At 69.4% G+C, this 20,936-nt stretch overlaps 1 protein-coding gene across 1 annotated transcript; it reads left to right on the top strand.

Moving 5' to 3' along the window:
* Window positions 1-9,218: 9,218 nt before the first annotated feature.
* Window positions 9,219-20,750, top strand: RING1 (ring finger protein 1). The gene is given in 8 exon segments (XM_089771551.1): window positions 9,219-9,349; window positions 11,531-11,639; window positions 11,858-11,897; window positions 11,899-12,023; window positions 12,615-12,830; window positions 16,847-17,152; window positions 19,447-19,615; window positions 20,509-20,750. Coding segments are annotated over 7 exon segments (1,032 nt in total). The 5' UTR covers window positions 9,219-9,349; window positions 11,531-11,565; the 3' UTR covers window positions 20,611-20,750.
* Window positions 20,751-20,936: the final 186 nt, after the last annotated feature.

Raw genomic sequence — 20,936 nt, 5'->3', positions numbered from 1 at the left:
GCCCTGCCCCCCGAGTGAGCCGGGATTTGGGGGTCTCAGCCCCTCGCCCTGCCCCCCGAGTGAGCCGGGATTTGGGGGTCTCAGCCCCTCGCCCTGCCCCCCGAGTGAGCCGGGATTTGGGGGTCTCAGCCCCTTGCCCTGCCCCCCGAGTGAGCCGGGATTTGGGGGGTCTCAGCCCCTCACCCTGCCCCCCAAGTGAGCTGGGATTTAGTGCTCTCATCCCCTGTCCTCCAAGTGAGCTGGGCTCTGGGGGGAGGGGTCTCGGCCCCTCGCTCTGCCCCCCAAGTGAGCTGGGGTCTGAGCACCTCACCCTGCCCTCCAAGTGAGCTGAGATCTGGGGGGTCTGAGCACCTCACCCTGCCCTCCAAGTGAGCTGAGATCTGGGGGGTCTCAGCCCCTCGCTCTGCCCCCCAAGTGAGCCGAGATTTGGGGGGTCTCAGCCCCTCACCCTGCCCCCCAAGTGAGCTGGGATTTGGTGCTCTCATCCCCTGTCCTCCAAGTGAGCTGGGCTCTGGGGGGAGGGTCTCGGCCCCTCGCTCTGCCCCCCAAGTGAGCTGAGATGTGAGGAGAGTCTCAGCCCCTCACCCTGCCCCCGAAGCGATCCTGGATTTGGCGCTCTCGGCCCCTGCCCCCCAGGTGAGCTGGGATCTGGAGGGTCTCGGCCCCTCGCTCTGCCCCACAAGCCATCCAGGATTTGGCGCTCTCAGCCCCTGCCCCCCAAGCGAGCTGGGATCTGGGGAGGGTCTCGGCCCCTCACCCGCCCCCCAAGCGAGCTGGGATCTGGGGAGGGTCTCGGCCCCTCGCCCTGCCCCCCAAGCGAGCTGGGATCTGGGGGTCTCGGCCCCTCGCCCGCCCCCCAGGTGAGCGGTGAGCGGGGGTCCCTGCCCCGCCGGGGTGGTCCGAGCCCCTCTCCCCACCTCCCTGGGTGGCTGCCGGCCCACGGGGGAGGGGGACACACACCGCGCCCCACGGGGGAGGGGGCGGGCCCAGCCTATTCAGCCGGCCGGAGGGTCCCCCCGCCCCTCCCCCTGCCGCCTATTGTGGCCCGGCGGCCCGGCCCCTCGGGGAGGGGGGGTCCGGCCGGAGCCGGCCCCGGCTCACACACCGGGACGGAGCCGCGCAAAGCGCCCAGGGCCGGGGCTCGGGCTTGGGGGAGGGGGCAGCGCCCCCTCTTTGGTGCTGGGGGAGGGGGCGGCCAGGACCCCAGACACCCTGTCTTGGGGGGGTGCTCGGCTGGAGCCCCCTGGGGAGGATCTGGGGGGGCTGGGAGATTCGGGGGGCTGGGAGTGCGTCTGCAGGGCATTGGGGGTGTTTCCCGCGGGGGGGACACGAGGTGGGGGGCAGGGAATTGGGGGTTCCGGAGGGGAAGGGGGTTGGGGGCCAGGAATTAACCCTTTTCTTCCTCCCCATGTGGGGGACTTTAGGAAAGCGACAGGAGGAGTTTGGGGGAGTCTGTGGGGCGCAGGAGACTCCCCCCACAGCGTACACTGACCCCAGTGGGGGGAACTGGTGTCAACCCCCCATCTCTGGCCTAGGACGGAGCGAGTCGGACAAGAGGGGACTTTCCCAGAACTTTCTACTTTGTGTCTGATGGGGAACCCCCCACCCCCTCATCTCCTGAGGACGGGTGGGGGGCAGCTGGGGGGGCAGCCGTCCCAACTGTTGCTGGGGAGGGGGTCAGTACTGCTGGAAGGGTTGCTACTTATCTTTGCTGTTGTATGTTGTGGGGGGGCGCGGTGTCCTGTATGTCATGTGTTGAGTGTCATACAACCGGGGTGCCAGCACGTGTCCGTGTCTCTGGGCTGGTGTGAGGGCAGCTGTGTGTCTGGACGTGTGCTAGCATGTAGGATTTTGGCTGTCCATTTGTCTCATGTTATAGCGTGTGTACCTGCCTGTGTTAGCATGTAGGATCCAAGTCTCTCAGTGTGACAGCGTGTAGCAGGAGTGTTCTAACGTGCCGTAGCGTGTTCCTTGTGTTGCAGGTGTCTGTGTGTCAGCATCTTAGCTAGCATGTGACATGCATGATCCAGGAGAATTCTTCATTAGATCCCCCTCAGCTTTCAACAGAGGGGGGAGAACTGAGCCCCTGATGTTCCCTGGGCAAGTTTCCTCCTTCCACTTGTTGCCTTATTGTGTGTGTGTGTACGCGTGTCAGGTTGTGCATGCCTCTCCATGTGTACTTCTATGTGGGTCTGTCCATGTGTAGAGGCTCATATATGTAAGGTCACACGTTCTGGCACCGCCGCTCACGCTTGGGTGAAGTCTCGTGTGAGGCAGATGCCGTATTTCATCTGGTGTTTGCAAGAGCACTTGAAATCATGTTTATTTACGCTCAGGGCTGGATCACGTTCATGTGTATCTGCCTTCGAGTTCCTGGTGCACTCGTGTCAGACCCTGTGCTGCTTGTGAGTTCAGGTATGTCGGAGTTCAGGTGGCTTTGCACAGGGGGTTCACAGTTGTGCCAGACAATGTATGTGAGTTTGTGTGTGTTAATTGGCCTTGTCCGTGAGCTCCGCTGTGTTCGCTTTGTGTCACACGCACATGTGAACTCACATGTTTGGGCTCACATCTTTGAAGAGTTCATACTTCATGCGTGTTTGCAAATATATATGCACATTCAGCTGTGTGGTGAGCATGGTTGTGTTTACATCATAGTTCAGTTATTTTTCCTTCCATGTTGGTGCCACACAAGGTCATGGGGTTGTTGGGTTTTTGTTTTTGTTTTTTGTTCATTAATGTATCGGAAGTCATAATATGTGTATTAACATGTTTGCATCAGAGTTTATACATGTTTCAGTTCATGTTACCCATAATTCCATGTGTGTTTGGACCAGATCCCATGTGTCAGTTTGTGTTTGCATTTACATGTATGACAGCTCACGTGAGTTAACACTAACTGCTTGTGCCAGTTGTGTTCACGTGGACACATATTCATACCAGGGATACCACATGAGTGAGTGTGTGGGTTTACTTTTGCATGATCTCATGAGCATTTGTAGCCAATCAAGCATGTCACTTTACATGACCAGATTCACGTGTGTTGGTAGCCCTGTTTGCAGATGTTGATTTACATGTTTAGACAAATCTATTGACAACAGAGTACATATTTGTATCACACTCATTTCTTTGTGTGTTCATGCATGTTTACATCAAGGACTCTGTGTGCTTGTGTATGTTCAAGGGCTGTGATGCACATGTGTGATCACGTGTGTGGTTTTATAGTGTCTGAATTCACATCTGTTTCCATCACAGCTCACCCATGTGCAAGTCCATGTGTTTCCAGCCCTGTCCAGATGTGTAACGTGACACACATGTGAGCTGACATGTTTGCATAGCAGTTTATACACGTGAGACCATGCCTGAGAGAGAGTACACACGCCAAACCTGTTCTAGCCCAAATGCTTAGAGGCATGGTGCCTTCCAGCAATGGCCTTGCTGTGTGACTTGCCCCCCTCCCTGCCCCATGGCTGCCCCCCCCCCCCGACTCTGTCCGTGTCCAGAACTGAATGCCGGCTCCTGATTGTCCAAACGCAATTCTTGTGTCTGCCCCCAAGAATTGAGTGTGGACGTCGTGAGCCGGGGTTTCCTATCGACGCCTGGCGGAGACCGGGGGACCCCCCCAATGCCCCCCAGAGCCTGGCTGGGGGCCCCCACAGCACTCCACACAGCCTGGGTAGGGGGTCCCCACACAACCTCCCTCATCCATCAACCCCATGACCTTTGCCCTTTCACCCTTCCCATTAGCTGCATGGAGACCAGGGGTGGCCTTTGTAGGGATTCCCTGCGCCCCACCTTCACCCTGTGAAACCTGATTGGCCGGGATGTGGGGGGGTTTGCACACAGGTGATGCACCTGATTGGCGGACAGGTGGCAGGAAATGTAGACAAAACCCTCTGATTGGTTAATGGGGAAGGTCACAAAACTAATTGGTTACCAGCCCCCTGTTCTGATTGGACAAGAGGCGGGGGGTGGGCACTATGGCTCTGGCATGATCTGATTGGCTGCAGGGGTCCAGGCAGCACTCCTTGATTGGCTGACAGGCGGGGGTGCCGAAGGCTCCGGTTTTAGGGCCCCCCAAAGCACCAAGGGACCATTTCCAGGGGGCGGGGCTTGACAGGGGAACCAAGGGGCAGAGGGAGGGGAGGGGAACTCTGGGCTGGGGGGCAGAGACGGGGAGGGGGAGTCCAGGGGGGACAATGGGGGCGGATTGAGAATCCCAGGGCTCCCCTGCCTGTGTGCGGTGTGAGCCCCCCATCCCCCTACAGCTCCCCCCATCCTGTGTGCGGTGTGAGCCGCCCCATCCCCCTACAGCTCCCCCCGTTCCTGTGTGCGGTGTGAGCCGCCCCATCCCCCTACAGCTCCCCCCATCCTGTGTGCGGTGTGAGCCCCCCCATCCTGTGTGCGGTGTGAGCCGCCCCATCCCCCTACAGCTCCCCCCTCCCCACTCCTGTGCGCAGTGTGAGCCCCCCCATCCCCCTACAGCTCCCCCCATCCTGTGTGCGGTGTGAGCCCCCCCATCCTGTGTGCGGTGTGAGCCGCCCCATCCTGTGTGCGGTGTGAGCCGCCCCATCCCCCTACAGCTCCCCCCCATCCTGTGTGCGGTGTGAGCCCCCCCATCCTGTGTGCGGTGTGAGCCGCCCCATCCCCCTACAGCTCCCCCTCCCACTCCTGTGCGTGTAGCCCCCCCATCCCCCTACAGCTCCCCCCATCCTGTGTGCAGTGTGAGCCCCCCCCATCCTGTGTGCGGTGTGAGCCGCCCCATCCCCCTACAGCTCCCCCCGTTCCTGTGTGCGGTGTGAGCCCCCCATCCCCCTACAGCTCCCCCCATCCTGTGTGCGGTGTGAGCCCCCCCATCCTGTGTGCGGTGTGAGCCGCCCCATCCCCCTACAGCTCCCCCTCCCTTCTCCTGTGTGCGGTGTGAGCCCCCCCATCCCCCTACAGCTCCCCCTCCCCACTCCTGTGTGCGGTGTGAGCCCCCCATCCTGTGTGCAGTGTGAGCCCCCCATCCCCCTACAGCTCCCCCCGTTCCTGTGTGCGGTGTGAGCCCCCCCATCCCGCTACAGCTCCCCCCCTCCTGTGTGCGGTGTGAGCCCCCCATCCTGTGTGCAGTGTGAGCCCCCCATCCCCCTACAGCTCCCCTGTTCCTGTGTGCGGTGTGAGCCCCCCATCCCCCTACAGCTCCCCCCTCCCTGCTCCTGTGTGCGGTGTGAGCCCCCCCATCCCCCTACAGCTCCCCCCTCCCCACTCCCTGTGTGCGGTGTGAGCCCCCCCATCCTGTGTGCGGTGTGAGCCCCCCATCCCCCTACAGCTCCCCTCCCTGCTCCTGTGTGCGGTGTGAGCCCCCCATCCTGTGTGCGGTGTGAGCCCCCCCATCCCCCTACAGCTCCCCTCCCCACTCCTGTGTGCGGTGTGAGCCCCCCGTCCCCCTGGCTCCCCCTCCCCGCTCCTGTGTGCGGTGTGAGCCCCCCATCCCCCTACAGCTCCCCCTCCCCCACTCCTGTGTGCGGTGTGAGCCCCCCATCCTGTGTGCGGTGTGAGCCCCCCATCCCCCTACAGCTCCCCCCTCCCCCGCCTCCTGTGTGTGGTTTGAGCCCCCCCATCCCCCTACAGCTCCCCCTCCCCGCTCCTGTGTGCGGTGTGAGCCCCCCATCCCCCTGGCTCCCCCTCCCCGCTCCTGTGTGCGGTGTGAGCCCCCCATCTCCCTACAGCTCCCCCCTCCCCACTCCTGTGTGCGGTGTGAGCCCCCCCATCCTGTGTGCGGTGTGAGCCCCCCATCCCCCTACAGCTCCCCCCATCCTGTGTGCGGTGTGAGCCCCCCCATCCCCCTACAGCTCCCCCCATCCTGTGTGCGGTGTGAGCCCCCCATCCCCCTACAGCTCCCCCCATCCTGTGTGCGGTGTGAGCCCCCCATCCTGTGTGCGGTGTGAGCCCCCCATCCTGTGTGTGGTTTGAGCCCCCCATCCTGTGTGTGGTTTGAGCCCCCCCATCCTGTGTGCGGTGTGAGCCCCCCCATCCCACTACAGCTTCCTCCTCCCCGCTCCTGCCCCATAATCCTCTGGGCCCTTTCACTGGGGACAATGGGCGGGGGCGAGGGGAGGGGGCAGCCTGTGTGGTCCCAGCCCCATTCAAGCTCCAGCACAGACTCCCAGCCCCCTCCTTTTCTTAGCTGGGCCTGGGCCCACCCCCGGCCCACCAAGCCCCCCCCCCAACTCACCCACCCCAGCCCAGCCTCTCTCCCCAAGGGGCGAACAGAGCGCTGAGACCCAGTTACTGGGCACTGGGAAGGGGCCCTGGCAGGCTCCCCCTACTTTCACCAGCACCCCATGTCTCAAACCTGGGCTCCCCCAGCTCTGCGCCCCACAGACAGCCCCCTGCTCCCCCAGCTCTGCGCCCCACAGACAGCCCCCTGCTCCCCCAGCTCTGCGCCCCACAGACAGCCTCCTGCTCCCCTGCTCCCAGCTCCCCAGCTCTGCGCCCCACAGACAGCCCCCTGCTCCCCCAGCTCTGCGCCCCACAGACAGCCCCCTGCTCCCCCAGCTCTGCGCCCCACAGACAGCCTCCTGCTCCCCCAGCTCTGCGCCCCACAGACAGCCCCCTGCTCCCAGCTCCCCCCAGCTCTGCGCCCCACAGACAGCCCCCTGCTCCCCAGCTCTGCGCCCCACAGACAGCCTCCTGCTCCCCCCAGCTCTGCGCCCCACAGACAGCCCCCTGCTCCGGGCTCCCCCAGCTCTGCGCCCCACAGACAGCCCCCTGCTCCCCCCAGCTCTGCGACCCACAGACAGCCTCCTGCTCCCCTGCTCCCAGCTCCCCCCAGCTCTGCGCCCCACAGACAGCCCCCTGCTCCCCCCAGCTCTGCGCCCCACAGACAGCCCTGCTCCCCCCAGCTCTGCGCCCCACAGACAGCCTCCTGCTCCCCAGCTCTGCACCCCACAGACAGCCCCCTGCTCCCCCCAGCTCTGCGCCCCACAGACAGCCCCTGCTCCCCCCAGCTCTGCGCCCCACAGACAGCCCCCTGCTCCGGGCTCCCCAGCTCTGCGCCCCACAGACAGCCTCCTGCTCCCCCCAGCTCTGCGCCCCACAGACAGCCCCCTGCTCCGGGCTCCCCCAGCTCTGCGCCCCACAGACAGCCCCCTGCTCCCCCCAGCTCTGCGACCCACAGACAGCCTCCTGCTCCCCCCAGCTCTGCGCCCCACAGACAGCCCCCTGCTCCGGGCTCCCCCAGCTCTGCGCCCCACAGACAGCCCCTGCTCCCCCCAGCTCTGCGACCCACAGACAGCCTCCTGCTCCCCCCAGCTCTGCGACCCACAGACAGCCCCCTGCTCCCCCCAGCTCTGCGACCCACAGACAGCCCCCTGCTCCCCCAGCTCTGCGACCCACAGACAGCCTCCTGCTCCCCTGCTCCCAGCTTCCCCCAGCTCTGCGACCCACAGACAGGCCCCTGCTCCGGGCTCCCCCAGCTCTGCGCCCCACAGACAGCCCCCTGCTCCCCCCAGCTCTGCGACCCACAGACAACCCTGCTCCCCCCAGCTCTGCGACCCACAGACAGCCTCCTGCTCCCCTGCTCCCAGCTTCCCCCAGCTCTGCAACCCACAGACAGGCCCCTGCTCCCCCCAGCTCTGCGCCCCACAGACAGCCCCCTGCTCCCCCAGCTCTGCGCCCCACAGACAGCCTCCTGCTCCCCTGCTCCCAGCTTCCCCCAGCTCTGCGACCCACAGACAGCCTCCTGCTCCCCTGCTCCCAGCTTCCCCCAGCTCTGTGCCCCACAGACAGCCCCCTGCTCCAGGCTCCCCCCAGCTCTGCCAGGTCCCCTCAGACCCAATACACGCCCCCCCCCCCCCCCCCCCCCCCGGCTCTGAAGTTCTGGGATGACCTGCCGGAGATGTGGGGCAGTAGCAGGGAAATCACACTTGGAGGTTTTGGGGGAGGTTCCTGCAGCTACAGGCAGCAGGCTCTGGGGTCTCTCTTTGGGGACCCCGGTCTAGGGCATTAATTCCCTTGGGGAGCGAGGCTCCGGGCTCTCCCCAGGGGAAGCAAGGGGGGCCTATGGGGCACCTAAACCCCTTCTAGGGTCTCTGTTGGGACCTGGAGCTCCCTGTGAGTGGACTGGGGGTCACATTAAGGGGCTGGGGGTCCCTATGGGGAGGCCAGGGGGTCATATTAAGGGGCTGGGGGAGTGGGGTCCCTGTGGGGGGGTCGGGGGGAATTAGGGGCTGGGGGAGTTGGGGGTCCCTGTGGGGGGGTCGGGGGGTCACAGTAGGGGGCTGGGGGAGTTGGGGGTCCCTGTGGGGGGGTCGGGGGTCACATTAGGGGGCTGGGGAGTTGGGGGTCCCTGTGGGGGGTCGGGGGTCACATTAGGGGGGCTGGGGGAGTTGGGGGTCCCTGTGGGGGGGTCGGGGGGTGTCTTGGGGGCTGGGGGAGTTGGGGGTCCCTGTGGGGGGGTCGGGGGGTCACATTAGGGGGCTGGGGGAGTTGGGGGTCCCTGTGGGGGGGTCGGGGGTCACATTAGGGGGCTGGGGGAGTTGGGGGTCCCTGTGGGGGGGTCGGGGGTCACATTAGGGGGCTGGGGGAGTTGGGGGTCCCTGTGGGGGGGTCGGGGGTCACATTAGGGGGCTGGGGGAGTTGGGGGTCCCTGTGGGGGGGTCGGGGGTCACATTAGGGGGCTGGGGGAGTTGGGGGTCCCTGTGGGGGGGTCGGGGGGTCACATTAGGGGCTGGGGAGTTGGGGGTCCCTGTGGGGGGGTCGGGGGTCACATTAGGGGGCTGGGGGAGTTGGGGGTCCCTGTGGGGGGTCGGGGGGTCACATTAGGGGGCTGGGGGAGTTGGGGGTCCCTGTGGGGGGGTCGGGGGGTCACATGAGGGGCTGGGGAGTTGGGGGTCCCTGTGGGGGGGTCGGGGGGTCACATTAGGGGGCTGGGGGAGTTGGGGGTCCCTGTGGGGGGGTCGGGGTCACATTAGGGAGCTGGGGGAGTTGGGGGTCCCTGTGGGGGGGTCGGGGGTCACATTAGGGAGCTGGGAGTTGGGGGTCACTGTGGGGGTCGGGAGGTCACATTAGGGGGCTGGGGGAGTTGGGGGTCCCTGTGGGGGGGTCGGGAGGTCACATTAGGGGGCAGGGGAGTTGGGGGTCCCTGTGGGGGGGGGTCTCTGTCGGGGGGTTCCCAGGATCCACGCCCCCGTTCCGATTCAGAGGGAGGGGGCGTGGCCGTGCAGATGACATCACTGGCTTGGGGCGGGGGGGTGCCTGACGTCACGGGGAAGGAGGGGAGGAAGTGACGTAGATAGAGGCCCCGCCTCCCCGAAAGTGAAGGAGGAAAAAAAAAAAACCTTGTTTGTGTCTCGGACCCGGAGAGTCGGTGAGAGGGGGCGGGGTGTGGGGGGGGGGCTGCAGGGGGGAGACCTGGGGGGGGTGGGGGGGGGGCTGCAGGGGGGAGACCTGGGGGCGGGGTGGGGGGGAGCTGCAGGGGGGGACCTGGGGGCGGGGTGGGGGGGCTGCAGCGGGGGGAGACCTGGGGGCGGGGGTGTGGGGGAGCTGCGGGGGGAGACCTGGGGGCAGGGTGTGGGGGGCTGCAGAGAGACCTGGGGGCGGGGTGTGGGGGGGCTGCAGCGGGGGGGAGCCTGGGGGGGGGGTGGGGGGCAGCTGCAGGGGGGAGACCTGGGGGCGGGGTGTGGGGGGGCTGCAGGGGGAGACCTGGGGGCGGGGTGGGGGGGGCTGCAGCTGGGGGGGCTGGGGGCGGGGTGTGTGGGGGGGGCTGCAGCGGGGGAGACCTGGGGGCGGGGTGTGGGGGGGCTGCAGCTGGGGGGAGACCTGGGGGCGGGGTGTGGGGGGGCTGCAGCGGGGGAGACCTGGGGGCGGGGTGTGGGGGGGCTGCAGCTGGGGGGGAGACCTGGGGGCGGGGTGTGGGGGGGCTGCAGCGGGGGGAGACCTGGGGGCGGGGTGTGGGGGGGCTGCAGCTGGGGGGGAGACGGGGGCGGGGTATGGTGGGGGGGGGCTGCAGCGGGGGGAGCCTGGGGGCGGGGTGTGGGGGGGCTGCAGCGGGGGGAGACCTGGGGGCGGGGTGTGGGGGGGGCTGCAGCTGGGGGAGACCTGGGGGCGGGGTATGTGAGGGGGCTGCAGCTGGGGGAGACCTGGGGGCGGGGTATGTGGGGGGCTGCAGCTGGGGGGGAGACCTGGGGGCGGGGTGTGGGGGCTGCAGCGGGGGGCACCTGGGGGCGGGGTGTGGGGGGGCTGCATGGGGGAGACCTGGGGGCGGGGTATGTGGGGGGGGCTGCAGCGGGGGAGACCTGGGGGCGGGGTGTGGGGGGGCTGCAGCGGGGGGAGACTTGGGGGCGGGGTGTGGGGGGGGCTGCAGGGGGAGACCTGGGGCGGGGTGTGGGGGGGCTGCAGCGGGGAGACCTGGGGGCGGGGTATGTGGGGGGGCTGCAGCGGGGGGAGACACGGGGGCGGGGTATGTGGGGGGGGCTGCAGCGGGGAGACCTGGGGGCGGGGTGTGGGGAGGGCTGCAGCGGGGGAGCCTGGGGGCGGGGTGTGGGGGGGCTGCAGGGGGAGACCTGGGGAGCGGGGTGGGGGGGGCTGCAGCGGGGGGGGCCTGGGGGCGGGGTGGGGGGGGGGGCTGCAGCGGGGAGACCTGGGGGCAGGGTGTGGGGGGGGCTGCAGCGGGGGAGACCTGGGGGCGGGGTGTGCGGGGGGCGCTCGGCGGGGGAGACCTGGGGGCGGGGTGTGGGGGGGGGCTGCAGCGGGGGACTTGGGGGCGGGGTGTGCGGGGGGGTGCTGCAGCGGGGAGACTTGGGGGCGGGGTGTGGGGGGGCTGCAGCGGGGGAGACCTGGGGGCGGGGTGTGGGGGGGGGGTACGGGGGGAGACCTGGGGGCGGGGTGTGCGGGGGCGCTGCGGCGGGGGAGACCTGGGGGCGGGGTGTGGGGGGGGGGGCTGCAGCGGGGGACTTGGGGGCGGGGTGTGCGGGGGGGGTGCTGCAGCGGGGGGAGACTTGGGGGCGGGGTGTGCGGGGGGCTGCAGCGGGGGAGACCTGGGGGCGGGGTGTGGGGGGGGCTGCAGCGGGAGGAGACCTGGGGGCGGGGTATGTGGGGGGGCTGCAGCGGGGGGAGACTTGGGGGCGGGGTGGGGGGGGGGGGGGCTGCAGCGGGGGGAGACTTGGGGGCGGGGTGTGGGGGGGGGCTGCAGCGGGGGAGACTTGGGGGCGGGGTGTGCGGGGCGCTGCAGCGGGGGAGACCTGGGGGCGGGGTATGTGGGGGGGGCTGCAGCGGGGGGAGACCTGGGGGCGGGGTATGTGGGGGGGGGCTGCAGCGGGGGGAGACCTGGGGGCAGGGTATGTGGGGGGGGGCTGCAGCGGGGAGACTTGGGGGCGGGGTGTGGGGGGTGCTGCAGCGGGGGGACTTGGGGGCAGGGTGTGGGGGGCTGCAGCTGGGGGAGACCTGAGGCTGGGGGGATCCAGACAGGGCTCCAGGGGCTGCCCCGGGGGGCTCCCTGGCTACCCCCATTTCTGGCCGCTGCCCATTCATCTGGCTCACCCCCCTTCAGCTTCCCCTAGATCAGCGCCTGGCCCCCCCGCTGCCATGGCAACCCCAGCCAATGCCCAGAGCGCCAGCAAGACCTGGGAGCTGAGTCTGTACGAGCTGCACCGCACCCCCAGGTGAGAGACGTGGGGCGACAACGGGCTTGTGGGCAGGGGCCTTGGATGGGCCCTTGCTTTGATTTGGTGGGGGGGGGGGCACCAGACTGGGGCGGGGGCTGGTGTCGGAGGCAGACACCAGGATGGGAGGGGGACACTGGGCTGAGGCCGGGGGGCTGGCCTGGGAGGGGGACACTGGGGGGCTGGCCTGGAGGTGCCCTGGCTCTCACCCCCCGGCAGGAGGCCATCATGGACAGCACGGAGATCGCGGTGTCCCCCGCGCAGCCTGCACAGCGAGCTGATGTGCCCCATCTGCCTGGACATGCTGAAGAACACCATGACCACCAAGGAGTGTCTGCACCGCTTCTGCGCCGACTGCATCGTCACCGCCCTGCGCAGCGGGTACCGGGCAAGGGGGGCAGGTAGTGGGGTTGGAAGGGCTCCAGGGACTCTGCGGGGACGGGGGGGCCTGCGGGGACGGGGCGGCGGAGACGGGGGGGCCTGCGGGGACGGGGGGCGGAGACGGGGGGGCCTGCGGGGACGGGGGGCGGGACGGGGCGGGGGGGCCTGCGGGGACGGGGGGCCTGCGGGGACGGGGCGGCGGGGGACGGGGGGCCTGCGGGGACGGGGAGGCCTGCGGGGACGGGGTGGCGGCGCGGGGGGCCTGCGGGGACGGGGCGGCGGAGACGGGGGGCCTGCGGGGACGGGGCGGCGGAGACGGGGGGGCCTGCGGGGACGGGGGGCCTGCGGGGACGGGGCGGCGGGGACGGGGGGGCCTGCGGGGACGGGGCGGCGGAGACGGGGGGGGCCTGCGGGGACGGGGCGGCAGGGACGGGGGCCTGCGGGGACAGGGCTGGAGAAGGGTCAGACGGGTTGTGGGCTCCGCAGGGCGCATTGGGGGGTTCTGTGGGGTGGGGAGCCGGGGGAAGGTCGGGTAGGCCAGGGGGGTGGGGTGGCCCAGCCAGGGTGTGACCCTCCCCGCCCCCCGTGCAGGAACAAGGAGTGCCCCACCTGCCGGAAGAAGCTGGTCTCCAAGCGCTCGCTCCGCCCCGACCCCAATTTCGACGCCCTCATCTCCAAGATCTACCCGAGCCGGGACGAGTACGAGGCCCCCCAGGACCGGGTGCTGGCCAAGCTCAGCCGCCTGCACAACCAGCAGGCCCTGAGCAGCAGCATCGAGGAGGGGCTCCGCATGCAGGCCATGCACAGGTGAGGGGGAGGGGCTCCGCGTGCAGGCCATGCACAGGCGAGGGGAGGGGCTCCGCGTGCGGGCCATGCACAGGTGAGGGGAGGGGCTCCGCGTGCGGGCCATGCACAGGTGAGGGGGAGGGGCTCCGCATGCAGGCCATGCACAGGTGAGGGGGAGGGGCTCCGCATGCAGGCCATGCACAGGTGAGGGGGAGGGGCTCCGCATGCAGGCCATGCACAGGTGAGGGGAGGGGCTCCGCATGCAGGCCATGCACAGGTGAGGGGAGGGGCTCCGCGTGCGGGCCATGCACAGGTGAGGGGGAGGGGCTCCGCATGCAGGCCATGCACAGGTGAGGGGGAGGGGCTCCGCATGCAGGCCATGCACAGGCGAGGGGGAGGGGCTCCGCGTGCGGGCCATGCGCAGGCGAGGGGGAGGGGCTCCGCGTGCGGGCCATGCACAGGCGAGGGGGAGGGGCTCCGCGTGCGGGGCTCCGCGTGCGGGCCATGCGCAGGCGAGGGGAGGGGCTCCGCGTGCGGGCCATGCGCAGGCGAGGGGGGGGGGCTCCGCGTGCGGGGCTCCGCGTGCGGGCCATGCGCAGGCGAGGGGGAGGGGCTCCGCGTGCGGGCCGTGCGCAGGCGAGGGGAGGGGCTCCGCGTGCGGGCCATGCGCAGGCGAGGGGGAGGGGCTCCGCGTGCGGGCCATGCGCAGGCGAGGGGAGGGGCTCCGCGTGCGGGCCATGCGCGGGCGGGGGAGGGGCTCCGCGTGCGGGCCATGCGCAGGCGAGGGGAGGGGCTCCGCGTGCGGGGCCCGCGCAGGCGAGGGGAGGGGCTCCGCGTGCGGGCCATGCGCAGGCGAGGGGGAGGGGCTCCGCATGCAGGCCATGCGCAGGTGAGGGGGAGGGGCTCCGCGTGCGGGCCATGCGCAGGCGAGGGGAGGGGCTCCGCGTGCGGGCCATGCACAGGCGAGGGGGAGGGGCTCCGCGTGCGGGCCATGCACAGGCGAGGGGGAGGGGCTCCGCGTGCAGGCCATGCGCAGGTGAGGGGAGGGGCTCCGCGTGCGGGCCATGCGCAGGCGAGGGGGAGGCTCGCGTGCGGGCGGCCTGCGCAGGCGGGGAGGGGCTCCGCGTGCGGGCCATGCGCAGGCGAGGGGAGGGGCTCCGCGTGCGGGCCATGCGCAGGCGAGGGGGAGGGGCTCCGCGTGCGGGCCATGCGCAGGCGAGGGGAGGGGCTCCGCGTGCGGGCCATGCGCAGGCGAGGGGAGGGGCTCCGCGTGCGGGCCATGCGCAGGCGAGGGGAGGGGCTCCGCGTGCGGGCCATGCACAGGCGAGGGGAGGGGCTCCGCGTGCGGGCCCCGCGCAGGCGAGGGGGAGGGGCTCCGCGTGCGGGCCCCGCGCAGGCGGGGGGAGGGGCTCCGCGTGCGGGCCATGCGCAGGCGAGGGGAGGGGCTCCGCGTGCGGGCCATGCGCAGGCGAGGGGAGGGGCTCCGCGTGCGGGCCCCGCGCAGGCGAGGGGGAGGGCTCCGCGTGCGGGCCCCGCGCAGGCGAGGGGAGGGGCTCCGCGTGCGGGCCCCGCGCAGGCGGGGGGAGGGGCTCCGCGTGCGGGCCCCGCGCAGGCGGGGGGGGGGGCTCCGCGTGCGGGCCATGCGCAGGCGCGGGGGAGGGGCTCCGCGTGCGGGCCATGCGCGGGCGGGGGAGGGGCTCCGCGTGCGGTCCCCGCGCAGGCGAGGGGAGGGGCTCCGCGTGCGGGCCCCGCGCAGGCGAGTGCTGGGACCCAGGCTGACTTTGTGGCTGCTGGGAGCCGGGGAATGCCTGGGGGTCTCCCTGGTGCTTTGTGCAGGGGAACCAGGGTGTCACTTTGCTGCCTCTAGTGTAACTCTGGGCCCCCCACCCTCCTGCCAGCGCCCTCCCCCCTCCCCGTGCTGGCGGTGGACGTGGGATAACTAGACACGGTCTCGCAGGATCTTCTTCTCACTAAACTAGGGAAATGCAACCTAGACGGGGCCTCTGTCAGGTGGGTGCAGAACTGGCGGGAGAACCGTTCTCAGACACTCGTTATTCACGGTTCACAATCCTGCTGCAAGGGCAGAGCAAGGGGGCTCCCAGGGTCTGTTCTGGGCCCGGCTCTGTTCAGTATCTTCACCAGCGATTTCGCTATCGGCACAGCGAGGACACGTGTTAAGTTTGCAGCTGATCCAAGCTGGGAGGGTTGCGGGGGCTTCGGAGGACGGGTCAGAATTCGAACTGATCTGAACAAGCTGGAGAAACGGTCTGAGGGCAGTAGGTTGAAGTTGAATAAGGACCAATGCGAAGTGCTCCGTGGAGGAAGGAACAATCCGTCACACACAGAATGGGAAGCGACGGCCAAGGAGGGAGAACTGCAGGACGAGATCGAGGGCTCAGAGTGGAGCACTAGCTAAATAGGAGCCAACAGTGCGATGCATGAACGGTCATGTTGTGAGCCAGACACAAGGGTACGTCTCAACTACATGGATCCGTCGACGGAGCCGTGCAGATTTGTTTGTTCGGCAAAGGGAAATGAAGCCGCAATTTAAATAATCGCGACTTCATTTAAATTTAAATGGCTGCCGTGTTCTGCCGATCAGCTGCTTGTCGGCAGATCGGCGCAGTCTGGACGCTCCCCTGTTGACCTGAAAGCCCTTTATCGACCTCCCCGGTAAACCTCATCCCACGAGGCATAATGGGGAGGTCGATAAAGGGCTCTCGGGTCGGCGGGAGCGTCCAGACTAGCTGATCAGCTGTTTGTCGGCTCAGTGCAGCAGCCATTTAAATTGAAATGAAGCTGCGATTATTTAAATCGCAGGTTCACTTCCCTCTGCCGATCAGCCTCATCTACACGGCTCCATCGACGGAGCCCTGTAGTTTAGACACGCGCAAGGAGTCGTCTGCCGCTCTGCTCTGCACTGGGTAGGTCCTATTGGCGTGTGAGGGGAGGCTGAAGGAATCGGGCTTGTTTAGTTTGGAAAGGAGAAGACTGAGGGGGACATGAGAGCAGTGTCACAAGGAGGCAGGAGAAAAATGGTTCTCCCTGGCCTCTGAGGATAGAACAAGAAGCAATGGGCCTAAACTGCAGCCAGGGAGATTGAGGTTGGACACTGGGGCTGTGTCTAGACTGGCACGTTTTTCTGCAAAATCATCTGATTTTATAGAAAAACTTGCAGCTGTCTGCACTGGCCGCTTGAATTCCGGAAAAGCACCGACGAGCTCATGGAAAATCGTCAGAGCTTTTCCGGAAATACTGTGCTGCTCCTGTTTGCGCAAAAGTCTTTTTCCGAAAGACTTGTGCGCAAAAGGGCCGGTGTAGACAGCACAGGACTGTTTTCCGCAAAAAAGCCCCTCTCGTGAAAATGGCGATCGGGGCTTTTTTGCGGAAAACCACGTCTAGATTGGCCACGGACGCTTTTCCGCAAAAAGCACTTTTGTCCTGCCAATCTAGACGCGCTTTCTCCAAAAATGCTTTTAACGGAAAACTTTTCCATTAAAAGCATTTCCGGAAAATCCTGCCAGTGTCGACGCAGCCCAGGGGTATGTCTAGACTACATGCCTCTGCCAGCAGACATACCGACATGGTCAGTAAAGCTGGGATTTAAATATCCCCTGCTTATTTAAAATAGAAATGGCCGCCACGTCGTGCCCGCTCCGCTGATCGTGGGTGCAGCGCGCGAGTGAAGACGCGGATCGGTCGGCAGGGAAAGCCTTTGTCGCCTGCTCCTGTAAACCTCGTTCCATGTGTCGGTCTGTCCAGTTCACATGGCTCTGTCTAGAGCCGACACACGTCCTGCCTGTCGGGGTCAGACACTGGAATGAATTGCCCGGGGGGTGTGGAATCCCCATCCCTGGAGATGTTGAGGAGCAGGCTGGACACACCCCGGTCAGGGGTTTTCTTGGTGCTGGGTCCTGCCAGGAGGGCAGGTGTCTGGACTTGGTGCCGCTCGAGGTCCCTGCCCGTCTTAGTGCTCTAGGATTCTAGGATAACCCCCTTCCCCTGGCTTAACCCCCCCCTTTTCCTCCCCCCACCAGGGCACAGCGGGTGCGGAAGCTGCACCAGGAGTCAGACAACACCACGTTCAGCGGGGGGGAAGACAACTGCGACAGCCGGTCCCACCTGAGCAACGCCTCCGCCCCCAGCCACCCCGAGGCCGGCCCCAGCCGCAAGCGCTCGCGGGCCTCCGACGACTCGGGCCCCGAGCCCGACCCGGAGACCTCGCACGACGGGGGCGGCCGCGGGACCCCCGAGCCGGGCGCCGAGCCGGGCAGCAGCGAGATCGAGCTGGTCTTCCGCCCCCACCCCGTGCTGGTGGAGAAGGGGGAGTATTCCCAGACCAGGTGAGAGCAGCCCCTGCCCTCTGCGGCCCCTCCACCCCCAGAGACCCCCTGCGTCCCCAGACAACCCCCTGCCCTCTGCGGCCCCTCCACCCCCAGAGACCCCCTGCGCCCCCCAGACAACCCCCTGCCCTCCGCGGCCTCTCCGTTCCTGCGCCCCCAGACAACCCCCTGCCCTCTGCGGCCCCTCCCTTCCTGCGCCCCCAGACAACCCCCTGCCCTCCGCGGCCCCTCCACCCCCAGAGACCCCCTGCGCCCCCCAGACAACCCCCTGCCCTCTGCGGCCCCTCCACCCCCAGAAACCCCCTGCGTCCCCAGACAACCCCCTGCCCTCTGCGGCCCCTCCACCCCCAGAGACCCCCTGCGCCCCCAGACAACCCCCTGCCCTCCGCGGCCTCTCCGTTCCTGCGCCCCCAGACAACCCCCTGCCCTCCGCGGCCCCTCCACCCCCAGAGACCCCCTGCGCCCCCAGACAACCCCCTGCCCTCCGCGGCCCCTCCACCCCCAGAGACCCCCCCCCCCAGACCCCCTGCGCCCCCAGACAACCCCCTGCCCTCCGCGGCCCCTCCACCCCGAGAGACCCCCTGCGCCCCCAGACAACCCCCTGCCCTCCGCGGCCCCTCCACCCCCAGAGACCCCCTGCGCCCCCACACAACCCCCTGCCCTCCGCGGCCCCTCCACCCCCAGAGACCCCCTGCGCCTCCAGACAACCCCCTGCCCTCTGCGGCCCCTCCCTTCCTGCGCCCCCAGACAACCCCCTGCCCTCCACGGCCCCTCCACCCCCAGAGACCCCCTGCGCCCCCAGACAACCCCCTGCCCTCCGCGGCCCCTCCACCCCCAGAGACCCCCTGCCCTCCCCCCCTGCGCCCCCAGACAACCCCCTGCCCTCCGCGGCCCCTCCACCCCCAGAGACCCCCTGCGCCCCCAGACAACCCCCTGCCCTCCGCGGCCCCTCCACCCCGAGAGACCCCCTGCGCCCCCAGACAACCCCCTGCCCTCCGCGGCCCCTCCACCCCCAGAGACCCCCTGCGCCCCCACACAACCCCCTGCCCTCCGCGGCCTCTCCCTTCCTGCGCCCCCAGACAACCCCCTGCCCTCCGCGGCCCCTCCACCCCCAGAGACCCCCCTGCGCCCCCAGACAACCCCCTGCCCTCCGCGGCCCCTCCACCCCCAGAGACCCCCTGCGCCCCCAGACAACCCCCTGCCCTCCGCGGCCCCTCCACCCCCAGAGACCCCCTGCGCCCCCAGACAACCCCCTGCCCTCTGCGGCCCCTCCCTTCCTGCGCCCCCAGACAACCCCCTGCCCTCCGCGGCCCCTCCACCCCCAGAGACCCCCCTGCGCCCCCAGACAACCCCCTGCCCTCCGCGGCCCCTCCACCCCCAGAGACCCCCTGCGCCCCCAGACAACCCCCTGCCCTCCGCGGCCCCTCCACCCCCAGAGACCCCCCCTGCGCCCCCAGACAATCCCCTGCCCTCCGCGGCCCCTCCCTGCGCCCCCAGACAACCCCCTGCCCTCCGCGGCCCCTCCGTTCCTGCACCTCCCCCCTGCCGTCTGTGGCCCCTCTGTTGCTGCACCTCCTCCCTGCTATCCGCGGCCCCAGACAACCCCCTGCCCTCCGCAGCCCCTCCCTTCCTGCGCCCCCAGACAACCCCCTGCCCTCCGCGGCCCCTCCCTTCCTGCGCCCCCAGACAACCCCCTGCCCTCCGCGGCCCCTCCCTTCCTGCGCCCCCAGACAACCCCCTGCCCTCTGTGGCCCCTCCACCCCCAGAGACCCCCTGCGCCCCCAGACAACCCCCTGCCCTCCGTGGCCCCTCCACCCCCAGAGACCCCCTGCGCCCCCAGACAACCCCCTGCCCTCCGCGGCCCCTCCACCCCCAGAGACCCCCTGCGCCCCCAGACAACCCCCTGCCCTCCGCGGCCCCTCCCTTCCTGCGCCCCCAGACAACCCCCTGCCCTCTGCGGCCCCTCTGTTCCTGCATCACCCTCTGCGCCTCCAAACAAGCCCCTTGCGCCTCCGTGGACCCTCCATTCCTCTAGCTCCCCCAGACCAGCCCCCCTGCACCTCCATGAGCCCTTCATTCCTCCATCTCCCCTGCACCGAAACCAGCCCCCCCAAGCCTCTGTGAACCCTCCGAACCCCGCTGTCGTGTGTCCCCTAGAGCTCTGCCCCCCCCCCCACCCATTGCTTCCCTTCCCCGGCCTCTGCAGGGCCATGTCCCCTCCCCTTGCCTGATGGGGGGGCCCCCCAGTGTGAAAACCCAGCCCCACCCCCCTCACCCTGCCCCGTGCCCGGCAGGTACGTGAAGACGACAGCCAACGCCACGGTGGATCACCTCTCCAAGTACCTGGCCCTGCGCATCGCGCTGGAAGAGACGCCAGCCCCGGGCCCCGAGGCCCCCGGCCTGGAGGACGTGAGCGAGAAGCAATACACGATCTACATCACCACCGCCGGGGGGCCCTTCACGGTATGGGGCCGGGATGCCGCGCCGGGCGGGGGGGACAGACTGGGATGGCCCCAGGGCGGCGCTAGGGGGCGGGGCAGTGGGGGTCCCCTCCCACTTGGGGCTGCCCCAGGGCGGCGCTAGGGGGCGGGGGCAGTGGGGGCCCTCCCCTCCCACTCGGGGCTGCCCCAGGGCGGCGCTAGGGGGTGGGGCAGTGGGGGTCCCCTCCCACTCGGGGCTGCCCCAGGGCGGCGCTAGGGGGTGGGGTAGTGGGGGTCCCCTCCCACTCGGGGCGGCGCCAGGGGATGGGGCAGTGGGGGCCCTCCCCTCCCACTCGGGGCTGCCCCAGGGCGGCGCTAGGGGGTGGGGTAGTGGGGGTCCCCTCCCACTCGGGGCGGCGCCAGGGGATGGGGCAGTGGGGGCCCTCCCCTCCCACTCGGGGCTGCCCCAGGGCGGCGCCAGGGGGCGGGGGCAGTGGGGGCCCTCCCCTCCCACTCGGGGCTGCCCCAGGGCGGCGCCAGGGGGCGGGGGCAGTGGGGGCTCTCCCCTCCCACTCGGGGCTGCCCCAGGGCGGCGCTAGGGGGCGGGGCAGTGGGGGCTCTCCCCTCCCACTCGGGGCTGCCCCAGGGCGGCGCTAGGGGGTGGGGCAGTGGGGGTCCCCTCCCACTCGGGGCTGCCCCAGGGCGGCGCTAGGGGGTGGGGTAGTGGGGGTCCCCTCCCACTCGGGGCTGCCCCAGGGCGGCGCTAGGGGGCGGGGCAGTGGGGGCTGCCCCAGGGCGGCGCTAGGGGGCGGGGGCAGTGGGGGCTCTCCCCTCCCACTCGGGGCTGCCTCAGGGCGGCGCTAGGGGGCGGGGCAGTGGGGGCTGCCCCACGGCGAGGCAGGCCCCCCCACTACGGCGGTCTGTCTCTCCCCGCAGACCCTGAATGGCTCCCTGACGCTAGAGCTGGTGAACGAGAAGTTCTGGAAGGCCAGCAAGCCGCTGGAGCTGTACTACGCCCCCACCAAGGAGCAGAAGTAGGGGGGCTCCGCTGGCTGGGACTGCAGGAGGCCACCCCCCGCCCTGGAGACGGGCCCCACGGCTGGAGGCTGGAGCCAGCTGGGCCCCTCCTCTGCGATGGAAGCGCCCCCCCCGCAGGGCGTGCGCCTGCCAGGACAGACACTGGGGGGCCCCCCCGACTCTGCTCTGCCCCACCCCGGGCTGGGGGTCCCGGCTGCTGCGGGGTCTGCGACGCGCATTAAGGCATTTGGGTCTCTTTGCAGTATCGGCTTCTGAGTGTCTTGGGGGTGGGGCCCCCGTCTTCCCACAGCTGGGCTGGGGCCCCCAGAGCCAGAACCCGGGGGTGG

This window comes from Pelodiscus sinensis, chromosome 19 (genome assembly GCF_052426305.1).
Source record: "Pelodiscus sinensis isolate ZL-2025 chromosome 19, ASM5242630v1, whole genome shotgun sequence".
Taxonomy (NCBI): domain Eukaryota; kingdom Metazoa; phylum Chordata; order Testudines; family Trionychidae; genus Pelodiscus; species Pelodiscus sinensis.
This window is presented reverse-complemented; position numbering and strand designations above follow the sequence as displayed.